Source organism: Oncorhynchus keta, chromosome 22, assembly GCF_023373465.1.
Source record: "Oncorhynchus keta strain PuntledgeMale-10-30-2019 chromosome 22, Oket_V2, whole genome shotgun sequence".
NCBI classification, from domain to species: Eukaryota; Metazoa; Chordata; class Actinopteri; order Salmoniformes; family Salmonidae; genus Oncorhynchus; species Oncorhynchus keta.
In genome coordinates this window covers 23,668,705-23,694,274 of record NC_068442.1, presented here as the reverse complement: position 1 = coordinate 23,694,274, position 25,570 = coordinate 23,668,705, and the positions used below count along the sequence as shown (strand labels likewise).

Genomic DNA, 25,570 nt, shown 5'->3' with positions numbered 1-25,570 from the left:
TGTCGAATGTCTCTCTTGGGTCCACCCTGCCTTTCCAGCAATGAACATTATTAAGGACCTTGAATTAACATGAACGTTTATTAGGTTTGATTAAGAATCAACAATAACATTTCTCATGACAGTGACCTCTGCTGGATATGCTCCTCATTATGATAGCATGATTAGTTCTGCGATGGACGACCAGTAATCCATGAAGAGACTATCAGGCAATTGGCTGCTGGAAATGTGGACACTGTATTTTTCTGAAGTGTGCTAGTTAACTAAAAGCTGTGTGCGTGCGCAGGGCGCAGGGCGTCGGGCGACCCGAAAATCTGAGGGGGCACAAAGTATGTGAGGATGGCTGTGGGTGGGACGGAAGTTGCAGAATTGATCATTTTTCAAACACCTGAAATAGCTTTTACCTGCAATCTAGAGGCATAATCATTATGGTTAATTATATACTAAAATGTGTATATTTAAAAAAAAATAAAAAAATATGCTTCTCTGCATCTGTAAAAAATGTGAGTCTTATTCAGTACATTTAGTAATTGTTTGCTTTTCTAAAGTCTACCAACCTTTCCAGCAGGCATGCCAGCTAGGATAGTTAAACAAGCTAGCTACTCTAACTTGATTGATATCCTGAAATGTATTTTTGGTAGCTAGTTATGAGGTTGAGGGATTGGAAACATACAGTGCCTTGCGAAAGTATTCGGCCCCCTTGAACTTTGCGACCCTTTGCCACATTTCAGGCTTCAAACATAAAGATATAAAACTGTATTTTTTTGTGAAGAATCAACAACAAGTGGGACACAATCATGAAGTGGAACGACATTTATTCGATATTTCTAACTTTTTTAACAAATCAAAAACTGAAAAAGTGGGCGTGCAAAATTATTCAGCCCCTTTACTTTCAGTGCAGCAAACTCTCTCCAGAAGTTCAGTGAGGATCTCTGAATGATCCAATGTTGACCTAAATGACTAATGATGATAAATACAATCCACCTGTGTGTAATCAAGTCTCCGTATAAATGCACCTGCACTGTGATAGTCTCAGAGGTCCGTTAAAAGCGCAGAGAGCATCATGAAGAACAAGGAACACACCAGGCAGGTCCGAGATACTGTTGTGAAGAAGATTAAAGCCGGATTTGGATACAAAAAGATTTCCCAAGCTTTAAACATCCCAAGGAGCACTGTGCAAGCGATAATATTGAAATGGAAGGAGTATCAGACCACTGCAAATCTACCAAGACCTGGCCGTCCCTCTAAACTTTCAGCTCATACAAGGAGAAGACTGATCAGAGATGCAGCCAAGAGGCCCATGATCTCTCTGGATGAACTGCAGAGATCTACAGCTGAGGTGGGAGACTCTGTCCATAGGATAACAATCAGTCGTATATTGCACAAATCTGGCCTTTATGGAAGAGTGGCAAGAAGAAAGCCATTTCTTAAAGATATCCATAAAAAGTGTCTTTAAAGTTTGCCACAAGCCACCTGGGAGACACACCAAACATGTGGAAGAAGGTGCTCTGGTCAGATGAAACCAAAATTGAAATTTTTGGCAACAATGCAAAACGTTATGTTTGGTGTAAAAGCAACACAGCTTATCACCCTGAACACAGCTTATCACCCTGAACACACCATCCCCACTGTCAAACATGGTAGTGGCAGCATCATGGTTTGGGCCTGCTTTTCTTCAGCAGGGACAGGGAAGATGGTTAAAATTGATGGGAAGATGGATGGAGCCAAATACAGGACCATTTTGGAAGAAAACCTGATGGAGTCTGCAAAAGACCTGAGACTGACTGATTTGTCTTCCGACAAGACAATGATCCAAAACATAAAGCAAAATCTACAATGGAATGGTTCAAAAATAAACATATCCAGGTGTTAGAATGGCCAAGTCAAAGTCCAGACCTGAATCCAATCAAGAATCTGTGGAAAGAACTGAAAACTGCTGTTCACAAATGCTCTCCATCCAACCTCACTGAGCTCGAGCTGTTTTGCAAGGAGGAATGGGAAAAAATTTCAGTCTCTCGATGTGCAAAACTGATAGAGACATACCCCAAGCGACTTACAGCTGTAATCGCAGCAAAAGGTGGCGCTACAAAGTATTAACTTAAGGGGGCTGAATAATTTTGCACGCCCAATTTTTCAGTTTTTGATTTGTTAAAAAAGTTTGAAATATCCAATAAATGTCGTTCCACTTCATGATTGTGTCCCACTTGTTGTTGATTCTTCACAAAAAAATACAGTTTTATATCTTTATGTTTGAAGCCTGAAATGTGGCAAAAGGTTGCAATGTTCAAGGGGGCCGAATACTTTCGCAAAAGGCACTGTATCTCGGCTAGCTAAAGCCAACTTCATAAAATTGCTACAGATGTAGGAACTTCATCTGATCACCCTGTTGCAGGAGAACCTTCCTGCAATGCATGACATTTTTAAAATGTGTAGTGTATATGAGGTTTAAAAAGTCCTCTGAAGTTTGTAATTTCCAATTTGAAATTACATTTGATTTTCCCTTACGAAAAATGTATCAAACCCTACAAAAATGTCCATTCATTATAATCCATATAATAATTCACATTTCATATTCCCACAGGATTATTTTCTTGATTTAGCAAACTGGCTCAAATGAAGATCCTACATCTGTAGATGGCTAGTAGTATTACAGAAAAAAGTGTATTTATTTATTAACAAGACAAATCTGAGGGGGCACGTGCCCCTGTGCGTGAGTAGCATGACACACGTGTTGAAAGAAAGGATTACCTCTAGTATGTGTAGTAAGGACATCAAGAGCCATCCAGTAGGCCCTGGCAGCCATGCTGTACTCCTCCCTCTGGAAGTGGAAGTTCCCACGCTCTCGTTTCTGGTTTCCGATGCGCATACGGTCCGAAATGGGGAGAATCAGGGGGTCGGGCTTCTCTCTGATGTCCAGGAGCTGCAGCTGGTAGAGTAAGGGGGCCCAGGCTGGAATATCTGTCTCCCTGCCAAAAAACAAATATACACACATACACAAACCTTTAATCACACCCAGACCGGAGCAATAAGGATGGATAGCGTAAATATCTGCATCAACATCTCACTTTGATTGTGTGTAAATATGCTTGGTCAGTGCATATCATATCACTCATGTTGTTGTCATCACCAGAATGGTTGTCTGAAGTCATTACCCATGTGCCAGTCATTTTCCAATACCACAACTAAGTTTTTAAGTTGTTTCGGTTACATCTTGTTTGATTGGACAGTATATTGATGTGACTTCACCTGCAATATGTATTAGAAGACAACCAATATCTGCTATCGACAGGGAACTGGCACTGTGATCTAAGCTAGATAAATAGCTAGGTAGAGCACCAGTCAAAAGTTTTTCTTTATTTTTACTATTTTACTATTCTACATTGTAGAATAATAGTGAAGACATCAAAACAATGAAATAACACATATGGAATCATGTAGTAACCAAAAAAAGTGTTAATCAAATCCAAATATATTTTAGATTCTTCAAAGTAGCCACCCTTTGCCTTTATGACAGCTTTGCATAATCTTGGCATGCTTGGCATTCTCTCAACCAGCTTCACCTGGAATGCTTTTCCAACAGTCTTGAAGTTCCCACTTGTTGGCTGCTTTTCCTTCACTCTGCGGTCCAACTCATCCCAAGACATCTCAATTGGTTTGAGGTAGGGTGATTGTGGAGGACAGGTCATCTGATGCCACACTCCATCACTCTTTGTCTTGGTCAAATAGCCCTTACACAGCCTGGAGGTGTGTTGGGTCATTATCCTGTTGAAAAACAAATGATGGTCCCACTAAGCGCAAACCAGATGGGATGGTGTAACGCTGCAGAATGCTGTGGTAGCCATGCTGGTTCCGTGTGCCTTGATTTCTAAATAAATCACAGACAGTGTAATCAGCAAAGCACCCCCACACCATCATACTTCATTGGTGTCCTTTAATAGTGGTTTCTTTGCAGCAATCGACCATGAAGGCCTGATTCACGCAGTCTCCTCTGATCAGTTGATGTTGAGATGTGTTTGTTACTTGAACTCTGTGAAGCATTTATTTGGGCTTCAATTTCTGGGGCTGGTAACTGTAATGAACTTATCCTCTGCAGCAGAGGTAACCCTGGAATGAGTAGGTGTATCCAAACTTTTGATTGGCACTGTGTGTGTGTGTGTGTGTGTGTGTGTGTGTGTGTGTGTGTGTGTGTGTGTGTGTGTGTGTGTGTGTGTGTGTGTGTGTGTGTGTGTGTGTGTGTGTGTGTGTATATATACACACACACACAACGTTTACATACACCTTAGCCAAATACATTTAAACTCAGTTTCACAATTCCTGACATTTAATCCAATTAAAAATTCCTCATATTGGGTCCGTTAGGATAACCCCTTTATTTTAAGAATGTGAAATGTCAGAATAATAGTAGAGAGAATGATTTATTTCAGCTGTCATTTCTTTCATCACATTCCCAGTGGGTCAGAAGTTTACATACACTCAATTAGTATTTGGTAGCATTGCCTTTAAATTCTTTGACTTGGATCAAAAGTTTCGGGTAGCCTTCCACTAGCTTCCAACAATAAGTTGGGTGACTTTTGGCCCATTCCTCCTGACAGAGCTAGTGTAACTGAGTCAGGCTTGTAGGCCTCCTTGCTCGCACACACTTTTTCAGTTCTGCCCACAAATGTTCTATAGGTTTGAGGTCAGAGCTTTATGATGGCCACACTAATACCTTGACTTTGTTGTCCTTAAGCTATTTTGCCACAACTTTGGAAGTATGCTTGGGGTCATTGCCCATTTGGAAGACCCATTTGTGACCAAGCTTTAACTTCCTGACTGATGTTTTGAGATGTTGATCATTTTCCTTCCTCATGATGTCATCTATTTTGTGAAGTGGACCAGTCCCTCCTGCAACAAAGCACCCACCCAGCATGATGCTGCACCGCCGTGCTTCACGGTTGGGATGGTGTTCTTTGGCTTGCAAGCTTTCCCCTTTTTCCTCCAAAAATAACGATGGACATTGTGGCCAAACAGTTCTATTTTTGTTTCATCAGACCAGAGGACATTTCTCCAAAAAGTACGATCTTTGTCCCCATGTGCAGTTGCAAACCGTAGTCTGGCTTTTTATGGCGGTTTTGGAGCAGTTGCTTCTTCCTTGCTGAGCAGCCTTTCAGGTTATGTCGATATAGGACACGTTTTACTGTGGATATAGTTACTTTTGTATCCGTTCCCTCCAGCATCTTCACAAGGTCCTTTGCTGTTGTTCTGGGATTGATTTGCACTTTTCGCACCAAAGTGCGTTCATCTCTAGGAGACATAACGCGTCTCCTTCCTGAGCGGTATGGCGGCTGCATGGTCCCATGGTGTTAATACAATTGTTTGTACAGATGAACATGGTACCTTCAGGCATTTGGAAATAGCTCCCAAGGATGAACCAGACATGTGGAGGTCTACAATTTGTTTTCTGAGGTCTTTTGATTTCTTTTGATTTTCCCATGATGTCAAGCAAAGAGGCACTGAGATTGAAGGTAGGCCTTGAAATACATCCACAGGTACACCTCCAATTGACTCAAATGATGTCAATTAGCTTATCAGAAGCTTCTAAAGCCATGACGTAATTTTCTGGAATTTTCAAAGCTGTTTAAAGGCACAGTCAACTTAGTGTATGTAAACTTCTGACCCACTGAAATTGTGATACAGTGAATTATAAGTTAAATAATCTGTCTGTAAACAATTGTTGGAAAAATGTATTGTGTCATGCACAAAGTAGATGTCCTAACCGACTTGCCAAAATGATTTGGTTTTTTAACAAGAAATTTGTGGAGTGGTTGAAAAGCGAGTTTTAATGACTCCAACCTAAGTGTATGTAAACTTCCGACTTCCACTGTATGTATATGTATATGTGTATGGTGTGTATATGTATATATATATATATACACACACACAAGTATGTGGACACCTCTTCAAATGAGTTGATTTGGCTATTTCAGCAACACCTTTTACTTACAGGTGTATACAATCGAACGCACACCCATGCAATCTCCATAGACAAACATTGGCAGTTGAATGGCTTTACTGAAGAGCTCAGTGACTTTCAACGTGGCACCGTCATAGGATGCCACCTTTCCAACAAGTCAGTTCGTACATTTCTGCCCTGCTAGAGCTGCCCTGGTCAACTGTAAGTGCTGTTATTGTGAAGTGGAAATGTCTAGGAGCAACAACGGCTCAGCCACGAAGTGGTAGGCCACACAAGCTCACAGAATAGGACCGCCAAGTGGTGAAGTACGTAGCGCGTAAAAGTCGTCTGTCTTCGGTTGCAACACTCACTACCGAGTTCCAAACTGCCTCTGGAAGCAATGTCAGCACAACAACAGTTAGTCGGAGCTTCAGCATATGGGTTTCCATGGCCGAACAGCCGCACACAAGCCTAAATTCACCATGCACAATGACAAGGGTCGGCTGGAGTGGTGTAAAGCTCAACGCCATTGGACTCTGGAGCTGTGGAAACGCGTTCTCTGGAGTCATGACTCTCTTTCCTTGGTGAGGATCATAGGCGCCAGATCAGCTCGGCACAGGGCTGACAGATAGCCAGACTCCCCCCTCTCTCCCACGAGGAAGGAATTGGGGAGTTGGGACGGTTTTATGACTTAATGCCGGTCGTAAACGTTCTCTCTCTTGCCCTGCAGTATTAAAAAGTAAAAAAATCCCTTTGTTACACAAGAGACTTCGCCGCCAACACTTAAACAACGGTCACTGGACAATATATTTCAACATCCAAATTTTGGGAATGATGAGGGATGGAATATGGAAAATGAATGTCTATTTTGTGATGTAAAAATTATCAGCAAGACTATAACGGAAATACTGTAACTGAGGAAGGAAACACATTCTAGCAGTAAAGTTTCCACCCAATAGGATGATAATGCAATATGAAGAACGATGAAACTATGTTTGAAAAGATAGAAACTTGAGTTTAGTCTTCTAATAAGATAATGGTTTTTCATGTCTGTTGCACACTAACTAAGGAGGTCAGAGTTAGTTTCCACATGATGGAACAGCCCTCCAAGGCCAGAGTGCTTTAAAGGACTCTGAGAATTGAAATAGAGTCCAGAGAATGTGAGGATGTGGTCCACACATTGAAATTGTTAAAACTACAAGACCAGAAAATGGTAAGACCCTCTGAAACTCTCGATGAGTGAAGAATTTGAAGACTAGAGCAAACACTCAGTCTGCAGCTGGGTATGTAAAGTAGTCTAGAGCAATTGACCAAAAAGATGGGAGGAAAGAACAGATTCCTCTCACCACCGTGTGGTACACCTGAAGTATCCATTCTAAGAACACTCCAAGACAAAGAGGCCTACTAAGAAGGTCATTGTGACCTTAGGTGGACAAGCAGAGACTTACATCAAACCCCTTCCCATAGAACCATCAAGTTCAACAGAGAGACGACAAAGACATCTATGCGTAAATATATACATTGCATTTCTTTTCCAAATGAGCGGCCGTTCATGTGCAAAGTATTCATATTACGGCGAGCATAGTTTCCAAATGTATGTATGTATGACAACTCCATTATTTTCGTCTCTCCCACTCTTTATCTTTCCCCACCCCCTTTCCATCGTGTAACAAGCCGTCATATCGTGTCAGGCCACTAGGGACTTTTATCTCATGTAAGTGTGTATGGTATTCTGTGTTATTATTTAGTTAGTTAATAAATAAATGATTAAATCAATTTGTGAAGTACTGAATGTTCAAAAGGGCTAGGGTTCTTGCGGATCCAGGGACATTGTGACATTCAGAATGAGACTGGTGAGGTAATAATTAATAATTGTCTGTTATTGATGTAAGAGATATTTATGAATATTTAGATTTTAAGTCGGAAGATAGTAACTCTGTAAAGAACTTCTGCTGTGGTGCCCCAAATCCCTAATGAGTTAATTGTTACTAAATGATTCCATATGTGTTATTTAATAGTTTTGATGTATTCACTATTATTCTACAATGTACAAAATAGTAAAAATAAAGAAAACCCCTTGAAGGAGTTGGTGTGTCCAAACTTTTGACTGGTACTGTATATATATATATTCCTGTCGGTTCACACTTGACAGCTGTTCTATCCCAAGGCAGTGTTATTTCAGTGAATTAAAGTTGAATATCTAAGTCACCACAAGCCCTAGGATTTGTGAACTTGGGATTGTTTTCCAATCCCTCCAAACTGGCAAGAAATGTAATCTGGTCCACCTGTGAGTTACACCTGTAAATTACTGATGCCTTCAGTTTACGCAAGAGTTACTCAGAAGGAAAGTTAAATTGGTTCTGCAGTTGATACCTGTGACCCTATAGCACACAATGGAGCGTGCATGACATGGGCTCACTTAATTGATTACATTTAGCAGAGGGAGCAGTAGGTTGACTTGAATTCAGGAGTTGGGAGGAGAGCTCCACAATTCCCACACCATATGTCAACATCTAGATGGTACAGTGCACACCCCATGCTTAATTATAGTGAAAGTGGTAAGCCCTGTCTTATTATCATCCCTCATTCAATATAGAGGCATAATTGGAAGGTGCAATTCTGATTTCTAGGGTCTTAAGTATGTCAAGGTCATATGCCAAAATAAAGTTGTAAAACTCAATTCACTTTAAAAGGAGAAAGAAACAAGCCAATCGGATCATGTTATAAATTCAGTTCTAGAAAGTAGAGATTTTAAATTAAATCTGATACCCGTCCAGTTGTCATAGCAAGGTCTGGTACTGGTAGTTGTATTGCAAGGTGATAGCACTGTGGTGTGTCAGATCATGAATTATTCAAATTGGTTGTGTCAATAACACAATGTGTCTGTTTAACATAATTAGTAAAGCACCAGTCTTTGGGCGCGTTCCTCTGCTCAGGCATTGGTGACCCATGCCAGATCTTACAATGTGTGGATAGGTATTTTAAGTTTCAGCTAACCACATCATTATGTTATAGCAATCATCAGTTGATGACACAGTCTGACGTGGCACGCAACCATTGGTGAATCATGCAATGTCTGAGCGGGGGAGCACGATCACTGTGCCTGTGTAGTCAGGTGGAATTGGGTTACCATTTCACCTCTTCTCCCAAGGGACTACATCCAGTGTTACATGATGCAGGAGCATGTAGCAGATGAGCTATGGCCTTGGAAACATGAGATGGATCCCTTGGGACTGGAGGAAGTGGGGGCATTCAAAGATGTTTATCAGTTTAGGCTTTGGATGAGTAGACAAAAGAGGAAATAACCTTAGAAGTCAGACTCCACCATTAGTGATGGTGACTTGCTCGTAGAACAGGAATGGGCAACTCCGGTCCTCGGTGGCCGGAGTGGTGTTACACTTTTTCCCCATCCCTAGCCAACACAGCTGATTTAAACTAATTGCATTCTAAACTATAGATCATGATTAGTTGATTATTGGAGTCAGATGTGTTAGCTGGGGCTGGGGGCAAAAGTGTGAGACCAATCAGGTCCCCTAGGACTGGAGGTGCCCATCCCTGTAGTGGAATATTCATATTTAGCATATGTAGATGTTCAGGTAACTGCCAAAATAAAGGAAACATCAGAGTAAATGAGGGATACAAAGTATGTTAAAAACAGGTGCGGTTCCTGAGTTAATTAAGTGATTAACATCCCATCATGCTTAGGGTCATGTACAAAAATGCTCAATGGGAGACATGTCTGGTGAGTATGCAGGCTATGGAAGAACTGTGACATTTTCAGCTTCCAGGAATTGTGTACAGATCCTTGCAACATGGGGCCGTGCATTATCATGCTGAAACATGAGGTGATGGCAACAAAATGGCAAAAGAATGGCACGGCAATGGGCCTTAGGATCTCGTATCTCTGTGCATTCAAATTGCCATCAATAAAATGCAATTGTGTTCATTGTCCATAGCTTATGCCTGCCAATACCATAACCCCACCGCCACCTTGGGGCTCTCTGTTCACAACGTTGACATCAGCAAACTGCTTGTCCACACAATGCCATACATGTTGTGAGGCCTGTTGGACATAAATTCTCTAAAATGACATTGGAAGAGGCTTATGGTAGAGAAAATAACATTAAATTATCTGGCATCCGCTCTGGTGGACATTCCTGCAGTCAACATGCCAATTGCATGCTCCATCAAAATATTTGACATCTGTGGCTTTGTGTTGTGTGACAAAATGGCACATTTTTAGTGGCCTTTTATTGTCCCCAGCACAAGGTGAACCTGTGTAATGATCATGCTGTTTGATCAGCTTCTTGATATGCCACACCTGTCAGGTGGATGGATTATCTTGGCAATGGAGAAATGCTCACTGACAGGGTTGTAAACATTTATGCACACAATTTGAGAGAAATAACATTTGTGTGTATGGAACATTTCTGGGCTCTTTTACTTCCGCTCATGAAACATGGGACCAGCACTTAGCTGTTTTTGTTCAGTATTGTAACTTAGTAAATAGGCTACTTTTCCTTAAATGGACAATTCTGTGAACTGTCTTGTGCAAGTTTTAAATTGACATAATACTTCTTAGCAAAGGTATCGGCTGGAGATGACGTGCAGGGATTTGTAGGTATGCATAATAGTAAGTCAATTTATCTAACTGGTTAGCTACTACTGTTAGCTAGCCATATAGCCACAAAGAACAGTTAGCTAGCTACCCACAAAGAATTGACAACTAACTTGGATAACATTGGTTTTAGGTCATTTTTGCCTATTACACAAAATACCAGTCAGACTGAACATCTGTACGAAAACCAAATTAAAGTAGACCTTCTGTAGATATAAAAAAACCCTGATGCAATATGAACAAAAATGGGTGGAGGAGATTAATCCAACAAAAGGTTCTCAAATTGGGTTTAAGGGTGAATTGTTTGTGCATTCGGAAAGTATTCAGACCCTTGACCTTTCCACATCTTATTACGTTACAGCCTTACTCGAACATTGATTAAATTGTTTTTCCCCCCTCATTAATCAACACAATATATGCCATAATGACAAAGCAAAAACAGGTTTAGACATTTTGCTAATGTTTTTATTTTCTAATTTCACTGAAATTACATTTACACAAGTATTCCGAGACTTTTTAATCAGTACTTTATTGAAGCAGCTTTGGCACCAATTGCAGCCTCAAGTCTTCTTGGGTATGAAGCTACAAGCTTGAAACACCTGTATTTGGGGAGTTTCTCCCATTCTTCTCTGCAGATCCCCTCAAGCTCTGTCAGGTTGGATGGGGAGCGTCACTGCACAGCTATTTTCAGGCCTCTCCAGAGATGTTCAAGTCCGGGTTCTGTCTGGGCCACTAAAGGACATTCAGAAACTTGTCCTGAAGCCACTCCTGTGTTGTCTTGGCTGTGTGCGTAGGGTTGTTGTCCTGTTGGAAGGTGAACCTTTGCCCCAGTCTGAAGTCCTGAGCACTCTGGAGCAGGTTTTCATTAAGGATCTCTTTGTATTTTGCTCTGTTAATCTTTTCCCTCGATCCTGACTAGTCTCCAAGTCCATGCTACTGAAAAACATCCCCGCAGAATGAGGCTGCCAACAATATGCTTCACTGTAGGGATGGTGCCCAGTTTCCTCCAGACATGATGCTTGGCATTCAGGCCAAAGAGTTAACTCTTGGTTTCATCAGACCAAAGAATCTTGGTCTGAGTCCTTTAGGTGCCTTTTGCCCAACTCCAAGTGGGCTGTAATGTGCTTTTTACTGAGGAGTGGCTTCCATAAAGGGTTGATTGATGGAGTGCTGCAGAGATGGTTGTCCTTCTGGAAGATTCTCCCATCTCCACAGAGGAACTCTGATGCGCTGTCATTGACCATCAGTTTCTTGGTGATCTCTTACCAAGGCCCTTCTCTCCCGATTGCTCAGTTTGGCCGGGCGGTCAGCTATGGGAGGAGTATTGGGAGTTCCAAACTTCTTCCATTTAAGAATGATGGAGACCACTGTGTTCTTGGGGACCTTCAATGCTGCAGAAATGTTTTGATACCCTTCCCCAGATCTGTGTATCAACACAATCCTGTCTCGTAGCTCTACAGACAATTCCTTCGACCTCAAGTTTTGTTTTTTCCTCTGACATGCACTGTCAACAGTGGAACATTACATATACAGGTGTGCCTTTCCAAACAATCTCCAATCAATTGTATTTACCACAGGTGGACACCAAGTTGTAGAAACATCTCAATGATCAATGGAAACAGGATGCACCTGAGCTCAATGTTGAGTCTCATAGGAAAGGGTCTGAATACTTATGTACATTTTCCAAAAACCTGTTTTCGCTTTTGTCATTATGGAGTATTGTGTGTAGATTGATAAGGGAAAGATACATTTTCGAATAAAGCTGTACTGTAACAAAATGTGGAAAAATTAAAGAGGTCTGAATATTTCCGAATGCACTGTATATTATGTATAACCTATCTAAATGCGAGAGATCGCCAAGTGCACAGGTAACATCTTGGATATTACCCCTGCATATTGAAACAGGCAGTATGTGGTGAAACGGAAGAGGAAAGACTAACTATTGTGACCTCAAAGAAATTGAGTATTAAACTAATTTGATCCTCTATTTCCCTTTTTACTATGATATACGCTTGCTCTTATTACAGAAAGCTCACCAGATATACCCTAGCATTGTGGCTGAGCGATGAAAAGAAACTGAAATTGTTCTGTCCATTGTGTATTTCCATTTGTGGAATATTTCGATAAAGCCTGGAATAAAATAAAGGGCTATCTATAATTAATTATAAAAATTTGCTTCTGACAAATGACACTAATGAATACTCATGGAGAAAAAGGTATTGATTCACACGCAGAGTGCGGCAGATGTTTATTTAAGCCTTCGGAAGCAGGAATCGTGGTCGCAGGCAATGGTAAAAAAAAAAAAAATCATACAAACAGAAAGAACTGAACTAAATAGGGAGCTGATGAGACCAGCTGAGAAACGAACACAGGTGAAATCAATGAACAAAAATGAAAGACGGGGCTACGTTCAAGAACACAAAGAATAAAAACACAAGGTTGACAAAGAAAAGCAGAACCTTACAGGCACATGTGTACAGTCGTGGTTGAGAATGACAAATATTAATTTCCACAAAGTTTGCTGCTTCATTGTCTTTAGATATTTTTGTCAGATGTAACAGGAATACTGAAGTATAATTATAAGCATTTCATAAGTGTCAAGGGCTTTTGACAATTACATGAAGTTGATGCAGAGTCAATATTTGCAGTGTTGACCCTTCTTTTTCAAGACCTCTGCAATCCGCCCTGTCAATCTACAGTAGCTGCTGTCAATTAACTTTTGGGCCACATCCTGACTGATGGCAGCCCATTCTTGCATAATCAATGCTTGGAGTTTGTCCGAATTTGTGGGTTTTTGTTTGTCCACCCGCCTCTTGAGGATTGACCACAAGTTCTCAATGGGATTAAGGTCTGGGGAGTTTCCTGGCCATGGACCCAAAATATTGATGTTTTGTTTTCCGAGCCACTTAGTTATCACTTTGCCTTATGGCAAGGTGCTCCATCATGCTGGAAAAGGCTTGTTCGTCACCAAACTGTTCCTGGATGGTTGGGAGAAGTTGCTCTCGGAGCATGTGTTGGTACCATTCTTTATTCATGGCTGTGTTCTTAGGCAAAATTTTGAGTGAGCCCACTCCCTTGGCTGAGAAGCAACCCCACACATGAATGGTCTCAGGACGCTTTACTGTTGGCATGACACAGGACTGATGGTAGCGCTCACCTTGTCTTCTCCAGACAAGCTTTTTTCCGGATTCCCCAAACAATCGGAAAGGGGATTCATCAGAGAAAATGACTTTACCCCAGTCCTTAGCAGTCCAATCACTGTACCTTTTGCAGAATATCAGTCTGTCCCTGATGTTTTTCATGGAGAGAAGTGGCTTCTTTGTTGCCCGTGACACCAGGCCATCCTCCAAAAGTATTCGCCTCACTGTGTGTGCAGATGCACTCACACCCGCCTGCTGCCATTCCTGAGCAAGCTCTGTACTGGTGGTGCCCTGATCCCACAGCTGAGTCAACTTTAGGAGATGGTCCTGGAGCTTGCTGGACTTTCTTGGGCACCTTGAAGCCTTCTTCACAACAATTGAACCCTTCTCCTTAAAGTTCTTGAGCATCCGATAAATGGTTGATTTCAGTACAATCTTATTGGCAGCAATATCCTTGCCTGTGAAGCCCTTTTTGTGCAAAGCAATGATGACGGCACGTGTTTCCTTGCAGCTAACCATGACTGACAGAGGAAGAACAATGATTCCAAGCACCGCCCTCCTTTTGAAGCTTCCAGTCTCTTATTCGAACTCAATCAGCATATGACGGTGATCTCCAGGCTTGTCCTCGTTAACAGTCACACCTGTGTTAACGAGAGAATCACTGACATGTCAGCTGGTCCTTTTGTGGCAGGGCTGAAATGCAGTTAATGTTTTTGGGGGATTCAGTTCATTTGCAAGGCATAGAGGGACTTTGCAATTCATCTGATCACTCTTCATAACATTCTGGAGTATATGCTAATTGCCATCATACAAACTGAGGCAGCAGACTTTGTGAAAATTAATATTTGTGTCATTCTCAACTTTTGGCCGCAACTGTATATAGGCCTGTCTCCCACATGAATCTTCTTTGTGCCAGACTGGGTTCAAATGCCTTCATTTTATTTTTTCTGAATTTAAATGATTGTTTGGATAAGCTTATTTACAATTTATTTGCACTGCAGAGCACACAGGAAAAATAATTATCTTAATTATAATAATAATAATAATATATGCCATTTAGCAGACGCTTTTATCCAAAGCGACTTACAGTCATGTGTGCATACATTCTACGTATGGGTGGTCCCGCAGTAAATTATTGTAATGTTTGTTTGTCAATTAATCCCATCAGGGATGGGTTGCCAATTGGTGATTTGACACAAAAATAAAATGGAATTCATTGTAGCTTACCAGATGAATGAATGACAATGTTACGATTCACATCGTTATGAAGTAAAACCTTTGCTTTGTATCTTGTTTCGTCTCTATAGCCAGGACAATGGCAAGAAGGAAGGTTCAGTGGATGGGTAAGTCAATTGGGCTAGCTAGCTGGCCACAAAGAATTGTTAGCTCGCTACCAACGAAGAATTGACATTTACTGTACCTTGCATAACATTAGTTTTAGGTCAATTTTTCCTGTTTAACTAGTTAGTTGGCTGGCTAGATTACAACGATTCACATACCGTATATCTAGCTGATACTTTTTTAATCAAATGTTTGCTTGTGTATATCTTGTTTTGTCTATTGTTGCCATTGTCCAGGCTGGAAGAAGGTTCAGTGAACGGAGAGATGCAGCACGAGGTAATACAGTAAGGGAGTGTGAGTGCTTCTCAAATGTAGTGTTTTATGCATTCTCCACACTCGTCCTCACAAGGACATACTCAAGAGAATGTCCATGGAGAATATACTTGGAGCAAGAGTGTGGCGCACGGTTGTATGCATATTGAGAAACACACATTGCATGTCCTCTTTGGAGCTTACTACAGAGGAAGTATCCTTTCATGATCTGCCATGAATCTGTCCATCACCTTTCTGTACAAGTCCTCACTGGCATTATAATGATTTATTTATGTGATAAACCAATGGAAATGTGAATAGTTTATTAATTTATATAACAGCCCAACAACTGATGTCATTGCATTTCACCTTCATGAGTGACAATTATTATTTGTTTTCTCATTCTGGTCACACATTCCATGTAAATCCATTGACCAGGAAGGATGACAATTGCTGAGAATGTATAAATAGACAAACTAGAACAGTGATTTGATTCTCTTTGCCTTGGAGTTTTCCCTTTCTGCTCTTATCTCACTACATTTCACAATAGTCCAAAGGCTACATTATGTAACACTGGACTGTATTGAAGAAACAAACACAGCCTCTCACCAGCCAGTTTGACTAGCTAAGAAAAGCAGACCACTGTGCTACAGGCATCCAGTTAGTTAGGGTAAACTCACTGGTTGATTAATGCACTGGTGCGGTGTGCTCCTAAAACACAGCCACATCAATAGAATATGAACCACAGCCACGACCTATAGAGACCCACAGTGGAAGCTCCATTAATTGTTCCCATAGGGAATTTTAGAAACACTTCAAATATGGGCTATGTTTTTAAGTCTATGGGAATCGGGGTCGGTGCCTTTTATGATGCGGGAGGACAATTTTGTTTTTCATGAGCACGGCCTTGTTTCAATTACAGCATATTGGATGACTGTCATTCATATTCCATTCACCCAGTTCAATTAAACATCGATAGGTTTAGGCTTCTACATGATACTAGAATTTTCCCTACACCCATCATGAGGTTGCTAAAACCTAGCCTATGAAAGGTTTGCAACGCAGTTGTCCACATGTCAAGAAACATTTGAAGTGACACATGTACAGACAGTGACACATTCAATACTGCCTTGCACACTCTTGCCTGCATCTAGCTCATCAAGGGTGTAATGATTAGTTCAAAAGTTGCCAACAAGAGTTTCTATTGGACAGATGCAGGTTTCTTGCTTCTGTTTAAAAAAACTTTTTTCAACACCCCTAATCACGTGTAAAACACAGTTCACTTTCATAGCAGTCACGTTGAATTCCTTCTCGCATCTGTACTCTCCTCTCACTTTTTCCCTCCATTTGTGGACTTCAAAGCACAACACATCTGTACGTGACCAGGTGAAAATACCTTTCCAAGCCAAACACTGTCATAACCGCTACACATAACCTACATCGTTGTCACCATATTAGCTAAAGTAACTTCATACTCAACATAGCTAATAGAACTAACGCATTAGTAAACCCGCTACAGTCATGCAGTAACGTTAGTGTATAGCTGTAGAGGCTACTGTAGACTTTCATTGCAAAACAATGTGTTTAAATCAAGCAGTTTAGCATTTACACATGCGGGCCCCAGTGGCAATGAATTAGTCAAACCAAAAGCTTACCTTGACTTGGAAGTGTTGTCCAGTGTTGTCTTGAATAGTCATACACAGCTAGTTAACACAGCACCCCTCTGTTTGAGTAAGCTCAACTTGCTAGCTGCATTTGTTAGCTAAGTGAAACTGAAAGTGAAAGAAATGTGTTTGTTCAACTGTTTGCCTCTCCTTGAGTAAACTACCAACCACAATTTATGCACTGCAGTGCTAGCGAGTTGTAGCTTATGCTTTCAGAACGAGATTCATTCTCTGATCCTTTCATTGGGTGGACAACATTTCAGTTCATGATGCAAGAGCTCTGATAGGTTGGAGGACGTACTCCGGAAGTTGTCATAATTACTGTGTAAGTCTATGGAAGGGGGTGAGAACCATGTGCCTCCTAGATTTGTATTTAAGTCAATATACGCAGAGGAGGACAGAAGCTAGCTGTCCGGCTACACCATGCTACCCTACAGTGCTGTAGAGGCTACTGTAGACCTTCATTGCAAAACAATGTGTTTAAATAAATTATTTGGTGACGTGAATATATTTAGTATAAGTTTATCTTAAAAGGATAACTTTTCAAATGTTTAAAAATAGATATTTTTTAACTGAGGATGGTCCTCCTCTGACGAGCCTCCACTGGAGAAAACAAACGTTTGAAATGTAAATAATTTTTCTCACCAGAAAAGTATATCTTTCAAATTATGTGCACGTTATGGTATAGTTTTGACAAGTGTAATTTATAACGACATCACCAGCTGTGTCAATGCGTCGGAAGTTGAAAGGCATGAGTAACAAATTGGCTGCCCCCTTGTTGCCAGGCTACATAAGGTGGACTGGGTAGCATACAGCTGAAGTTCCATTAACATCACAAGTGTTTTTTCTTTCACCCCAAAATATGAACAGCTGTGAATTGCACCTACAGTTGAAGTCGGAGGTTTACATACACTTAGGTTGTTTTTCAACCACTCCACAAATTATTTTTGTTTTGGCAAGTCGGTTAGGACATCTACTTTGCATGACGCAAGTAATTTTTCCATCAATTGTTTACATACAGATTATTTCACTTATAATTCACTGTATCACATTTCCAGTGGGTCAGAAGTTTACATATGCTAAGTCGACTGTGCCTTTTTTCGGAAGAAACACCTAGCAACCTTGGTTAGCGCGCACTGCGCCCGGCCCCCAGTTACGACAGAGCCTGGGCGGGAACCCAGAGCCACCCGGGAGGCCCACCTGATAGGCTAATTGACGTCAATTGGAGGTGTACCTGTGGATGTACACTGCTCAAAAAAGGAGGCCACACACACTACTGAGCCTCATTTTGACTTGTTTTAAGGACATTACATCAAAGTTGGATCAGCCTGTAGTGTGGTTTTCCACTTTAATTTTGAGTGTGACTCCAAATCCAGACCTCCATGGGTTGATAAATTTGATTTCCATTGATAATTTTTGTGTGATTTTGTTGTCAGCACATTCAACTATGTAAAGAAAAAATTTCATTCATTCATTCAGATCTAGGATGTGTTATTTTAGTGTTCCCTTTATTTTTTTGAGCAGTGTATTTCAAGATCTACCTTCAAACTTAGTGCCTCTTTGCTTGACATCATGGGAAATCAAAATAAATCAACCAAGACCTCAGAAAACAAATTGAACCAGACCTCTGGTTCATCCTTGGAAGCAATCTGTACAAATAATAGTACGCAAGTATTAACACCATGGGACCACGCAGCCGTCATACTGCTCAGGAAGGAGATGCGTTCTGTCTCCTAGAGTTGAATGTACTTTGGTGCGAAAAGTGCAAATCAATCCCAGAAAAACAGCAAAGACCCTTGTGAAGATGGTGGAGGAAACGGGTACAAACGTATCTATATCCACAGTAAAATGAGTCCTATACCGCCATAACCTGAAAGGCCGCTCAGCAAGGAGAAAGCCACTGTTCCAAAACCGCCATAAAAAAGCCAGACTACGGTTTGCAACTGCACATGGGGACAAAGATCATACTTTCTAGAGAAATGTCCTCTGGTCTGATGAAACAAAAATAGAACTCTTTGGCCATAATGACCATCATTATGTTTGGAGGAAAAAGGGGGAGTCTTGCAAGCCGAAGAACACCATCCCAACCATGAAGCACGGGGGTGGCAGCATCATGTTGTGGGGGTGCTTTGCTGCAGGAGGGACTGGTGCACTTCACAAAATAGATGAAATCATGAGGAAGTTAAAGTGTGTGGGTTTATTGAAGCAGCATCTCAAGACATCAGTCAGGAATTTAAAGCTTGATCGCAAATGGGTCTTCCAAATGGAAAATGACCCAAAGCATACTTCCAAAGTTGTGGCAAAATGGCTTAAGGACAACAAAGTCAAGATATTGGAGTGGGCATCACAAAGCCCTGACCTCAATCCTATAGAACATTTGGGGGCAGAACTTAAAGTGTGTGTGAGCAAGGAGGCCTACAAGCCTGACTCAGTTTCACCAGCTCTGTCACGAGGAATGGGCCAAAGTTTGCCCAACTTACTGTGGAAAGCTTGTGGAAGGCTTCCCAAAATGTTTGACCCAAGTTTAAATTGTTTAAGCCAATGCTACCAAATACTAATTGAGTATATTGTTCTGTAAACTGATGAAAGAAATAAAAGCTGAAATAAATAATTATATTATTCTGACATTTCACATTCCTAAAATAAAGTGGTGATCCTAACTGACCTAAGATAGGGAATTTTTACTAGGATTAAATAGCAGGAACTGTAACTGAGTTTAAATGTATTTGGCTAAGGTGTATGTAAACTTCTGACTTCAACTGTACATTATTCAAACCAAACAGGCATTGTCAGAGATTTGTCATTTGAGATCACAACTCCACTGGGTTTACAGTGTCACACAGGGCACTAGTGATTAGCCCCATAACCGGCCTCTGGTATGTGAATGAGCCCCCAGGGCCTAATTACAAGACAGGAAACACAGGCTGGTCAGTGGGACAAACTCATTTGACACTAACCCAGGGTCCTTCGAGGCTAAGCCTAGCAGTGCCTGGCACACAACCGATCGGTGTTGTAGCCTAAAGAGGCCATTAGATTCTCTCACACATACTGCATTTTTTTAAAAGTCTAAAGCCCAGAAAAGTAAGCCACCCACAGTTAGCCAGAAGAGGGGTATGTGTGGAGTTTAGTTTTTTTGGAGAAGCTATTGACAGAGACCAGAGAAAATAGGTTATATCGCCTACATTTCTACAGGCTGATTGCCGTTGTCAAGCCTTGAAATGTGATGGGGTAATAAAAGGCAGAATAGTAACACACTTACTCAAGCCCTACATCAGGTAGACTTAACCTTTAGGGCTGACACTGACTGTCCTGTTGGTAAAGAGCTGACCCTGAGCACTGTGACTGAGCTGAGTGGGTGTGGGGTATACTGGAGGTGGGTCAGATGGAAGAGGATAGCAGTAAAATTACAAGAGACTTAGGACAAGGATTTAGCTGAAGCAGCAAGTTCGCTAGTGGTGCTGAGAGGTATACAGGTTGAGTGAGTCACATTGGCAGGATCGTCTGGCCAGGGGCTGTTGAGGTACTTTATCAGTCTCCATTAAAGCGAAAGTGTAGGCCTGTAGGGAGAGGCAAAATGTACAGCAAACGCTTGGCATGTTTCTTATAACACAAGCAGTAGTGCAAGTGACCGGTACTTCATTAAAATTAAGCAGAGAAATATCTTGATGCAATTCATATACACTTGTCAGGTCAATAGAATGTGTGTGTAACCCCTGCCATCCCATAGTGTTTGTTTGGATAATGGTCCACACTTATGAAGGTTTTGTTTTCCTCTCTCCCATGTCATCTCTATGGGATGCATGCATCCATGACTGATCTGTTTGTCTCACCGAGAGCTGCAATGCAAACTTAATGCAGCTGACTCAGAGTGTTATCTGTCAGGCAAACAGACACCGTGTCAGTGTGAATGAAGGAAATATACCTCAGTGGGGGAAAAACAGAAGTCCCTTTGACATCAGGCACTCCATTTTTATCATGCGTCTTTAAATGATGGAAATGCCCAGAAAGTGTCTCCCTGCGGTTGCTATGGAGATAACCTACCATAGTACAAGCCAGTAATAAAAATAGATGTGTTGTACAAATCGTATGCTAATATCACCCGGTGGAAGATTTGAGGATAGTCACTTTAATGTCGTGATAAACACATCAATTGGATTGTCCACTAGACATTCATTTGTTTCTGTTTTGCTCTTTAAAGAGACTTTGGCAGCTCTGGACACAACATCAAAACAACCACACAAAGGAGCTTAGCTCTAATCCTGCCCTCCGTGAAACGTCACAGCTGTTTTTCTGCCTCGCCTAAGCGGTTCATTTATTGCAAAACAGCCCTCTGTTACTGTCCTATGATACAAGGACTAGCGAACGTTTTATTCTATCAACTATGTACCTCTAACTGAGCTGATGCCTCTGTTTACTACAATGTTTATTTTTATTCCCTTGTCCACAAAATCCAATGAGGGAGAAAACAACAGCAGACATCAAGGGTAGTTCCTGCCCACTGCCTGGGGGTGAGCTCTTCAAAAGTCCTCATATAATCTGGAGCAGGCCTTCTTAGACTGTTAAAATGAATCCAATCTCAGGCCTGGGGCTAGTTACCGTGCTACAGTATCTTTTTATAGGCAGTTGTGTGCTGGGCTGATCTGAGACGAGCTGATGGAGGCAGATTGCTAGAACCACAGTTATATCATGACGACTATCTGTGGTTTAGGGAGACATGGGTCAACACAGTGTGGCTCAAGGGATACTTCAGTATTTTGGCAATGAGGCCCTTTATCTACTTCCCCAGAGTCAATTTATGCATTTTTAGGCTGCATTTTGTACATGAAATATGAACCAATCATACATTCCATTTTCAAGTTGATCCACAAGCACAGTTTGTAACAACTGCTCCACATCATCACTGGAATGTCAGAGATGTTGTGAAGGAAGGTGTGACTACAGGTTACGTTATGAATACAGTACTTCCTGTTTCACTGGTGTTAACCGATTGGAACATACAAATGCAATCATTATTATGGGTTGTTCAATGAAAGTATTGTCGGAAGGAGACCTATTTTGGAGGGGAATTCAGAGGCTATCATTTCAGGGATATTAATTGGCAATTTTGGGTTGGTACTTTGCACAATAGATTTGACTACAGGATTGATTAAGACTAGACTTAGGCAAATATGTTAGTTTGCGTGCAGTCCGAAGAACGTTTGGTTCAGTATATTTATTAGTGAGGTAAATGTCAACACCAGATTAATTTAGTTAGGCATATGCTTGACTCTCAGTCTATCCAATAATTGCAAGATTCAAGGAAGTACTAAATGTGGGGGTGCTAAAGTGTGTCAAATACTGTCTACATCAGGGATCATCAACTAGATTCAGCTGCGGGGCGTTAAAATATATATATATATTTCTTGAGCGGCTGGGCGGGGTGCCGGAACATAATTACAAATAATTTGTAGACTGTAAAACATAATAATTTCAAACCTTACATTTGCATATGACTTACGTGTCTCTTTCTTGTGTGGGAATACTTGAACAGATTTCTTATTGAAATAATCTTCAGCTGGTTTGGCGGGGTTTTTACAGTCTTATGTTCAACAATGTAAATAAAACAAGTAGAGAATTTGGCGCCGGGCCACAAGTTGGGGATCCCTGATCTACACAGTCACGAGGATTGTGGTTAAATGAAGCTACGTGCGGTAGTTTTCCTCTTAGACTGGCACCAGCATATCCAGTGAACTACAGAACGGTGGTATGCCATTTAGTATGTATCTGAGAGGAGTGAGTGAAAAATGAACAGCACGACATTTGTAGTAATGAATCAAATAAATCATCCTCATCCAACAAGGTTTCAAATTGCCTTCCTCACACTACTGCTACACATTTGAGCTATGTTTGGGAGACAGACCCACTTTAATATACAGTCATCTCCTAATAGATTTCTGTGAATTCTGATGACCAAAAAAATGGTGACCACGTGCAGCTTAGTCATTTACATGTGACACTGAGAATAGAATAAATGTCATGAAAATAGATATTACAGAAAAAATATGTTTTTCTTTCAAAGTCGCTACTGGTGCATGTATTGAAAAAAAAAAAAAATCAAAAGGTAAGACCCAGAGACTAAATGGTGATCAAAGAAATGTCACCATGTCTACAATATCACCCAGTGGATAGACAACATGTTAATCATGCATCCCACTCCAGGATGCCTACCTGCCATGACCGACTTATGTCTATGCTGATCTTTTGCTTTGTAAATCAAGCAATATTGGGTCCAATAGCATCACAAACAGTGCCAGAAAGATTCATTCGGATAAACTGATAAAAGGGGTAATTGAACTATAGTTCACAAAATGAACTCATTTTAAACTGAGGCTCCCTCTGTCCCCCCCCCAAAAAGCTGTAAAATATCTTAAATATAAACCAACTTTGTGAATACCGTTGCAGTTTAACACCGTTATTTATTCTATTTTCTACATAGTTTTAATGTCTTCACTATACTATGAAATAACACATCGAATCATGTAGTAACCAAAAAACTGTTTTAAAAAATGTGTCAAAGCAGCCACCCTTTGCCTTGATGACAGCTTTGCACACCCTTGGCAAACAGCTTCATGTGGTAGTCAACTGGAATGCATTTCAATTAACAGGTGTGCCTTAAGTTAATTTGTGGAATTTCTTTCCTTCTTAATGCATTTGAGCCAATCAGCTGTGTTGTGACAAGGTAGGGGTGGTAAACAGAAGATAGTCCTATTTGCCATATTATGGCAAGAGCAGCTCAAATAAGCAAACAAACGACAGTCTATTATTACTTTGACTGACCTTCACGTCTTAATCCGGAAAATGTAAAGAACTTGGAAAGTATCTTCAAGTGCACTCGTAAAAAACATTTAACGCTATGATGAAACTGGCTCTCATGAGAACTACCACAGGAAAGGAAGACCCAGTTACCTCTGCTGCAGAGGATAAGTTTGAGTTAACTCCACCTTAGATTGCAGCCCAAATAAATGCTTCACAAGCAATGGATATTAGAAGGGTGGAAATCTCTCCGTTGGTCTGATGAATCCAGATTTGAGATTTTTGGTTCCAACCGCCGTGTCTTTGTGAGATGCAGAGTAGGTGAACAGATCTCTGCATGTGTGGTTCCCACCGTGAAGCATGGAGGAGGAGGTGTGGGGGTGCTTTGCTGGTGGCACTGTCTAGGGTGGCTACTTTGAAGAATCTAAAATATATTTTGATTTGTTTAATAACACACATGATTCCATATGTATTATTTCATAGTTTTGATGTCTTCACTATTGTCACAGTGTCGAAAATAGTAAAATAGAGAAAAAACCTTGAATGATTTAGGTGTGTCAACTTTTGGCTTGGACTTGTATATTGACTTAGGGGGTTGAATACTTATCTAATCAAGATACTGTATATTAGTGTTTCTTTTTAATCTTTTTAAAATAATCTTCCACTTTGACATTAGAGTATCTTGTGTAGACCGTTAAAAAATAATACATTTTAACACAAAATGTGGAAAAAGTCAAGGGGTGTGAGTTCTTTCCGAAGGCATTGTATATGAATAGATTTTATTTACAGTTATTCAAGTATAAATTACCAAAGTTACCATATTACCTGTTAATTATTAAAGTTTCTGGTAACTTCAGTAAATTACTGGTAGCTTTGCAACTCTAGCTACACATCTTGGACACTTAATATAGCACTGCCATTGGCCCATCCCATTCTTCACACTCTCTCCCTCAGATCATCACCATGAGGAGGGATGAGACCCAGAGAACCAGTCATTAGAAAGGAGGAGAAAGGACTTGAATTTACTTGACCAGAGGCAATGGCACTGGATTATACTCATCAGAGAGAAAGCCTCACAGGCAATTAGGAGAAATGTGTAGTCATTTAACTGAGCATACAAAAGATAATTATCATTGGTCTTCTTTACCATATAGACTCAGGTATTTTACAGAATACAAACATACATATTGTGCCCTGTGCTGTTCGACACTGGAATACTAATTATTGTATCACTATTATAAAGACAATTCTGGTTGTGATAATTAAGACCTACTGAACTAATCTTAAAAACATAGGTTTAGTGTTATAATCACACAAGTAAGATGGAGCCTGCTAGTGATGAATTAAGGAGATAGAAAGCCCATTGAAGATATTTTGTTATTTTGAGCACAGAGTTTCAGTGATTGACTGCTTTGCAGATGCAGACGGCTGGTGACGAAGCGCTGACGTCTCACATGATGAGTCACCCCGACTCCACGTCCTCACTGACGGAGGGGGGCCCCCCGTGGCACTGGCTGCTCTGCCATGAGTATACCTCTCTGGCTCCCTGCCTCCCACTTCACACTGTACTGCCAGAAACACACAAACAGCTCACATCACTGGGTCATTCTCTGCATGTTGACTGTGTCTGCATATAGACTCTAGTGTGTGACACAGTCAACATGCTATAGCTATTAAATACAGACCAGAGTGCCAGGACTTGCCCAGAGCTCCTACTGTGTGTATGTGCGTGTTTTTCTGTGTCGCTCTCTCTTGCTAGCAACAGCTGGTCACACACTTTCCCATCTGCTTCCACTATAATGGTGCTACAAACAGAAAAGTCATGTAGTGGGTG

General features: G+C 40.9%; 1 protein-coding gene across 7 annotated transcripts in view; it reads right to left on the bottom strand.

Moving 5' to 3' along the window:
• fkbp16 (FKBP prolyl isomerase 16) overlaps positions 1-25,570 on the bottom strand; it is a 49,921-nt gene that overhangs the window by 5,889 nt on the left and 18,462 nt on the right. For all 7 annotated transcript variants that reach the window (XM_035798500.2, XM_035798501.2, XM_035798504.2 and 4 more), the window contains one exon: positions 2,746-2,963. In XM_035798500.2, coding sequence (XP_035654393.1) covers positions 2,746-2,963 — 218 coding nt within the window. The remainder of the gene's footprint in view (positions 1-2,745; positions 2,964-25,570) is intronic.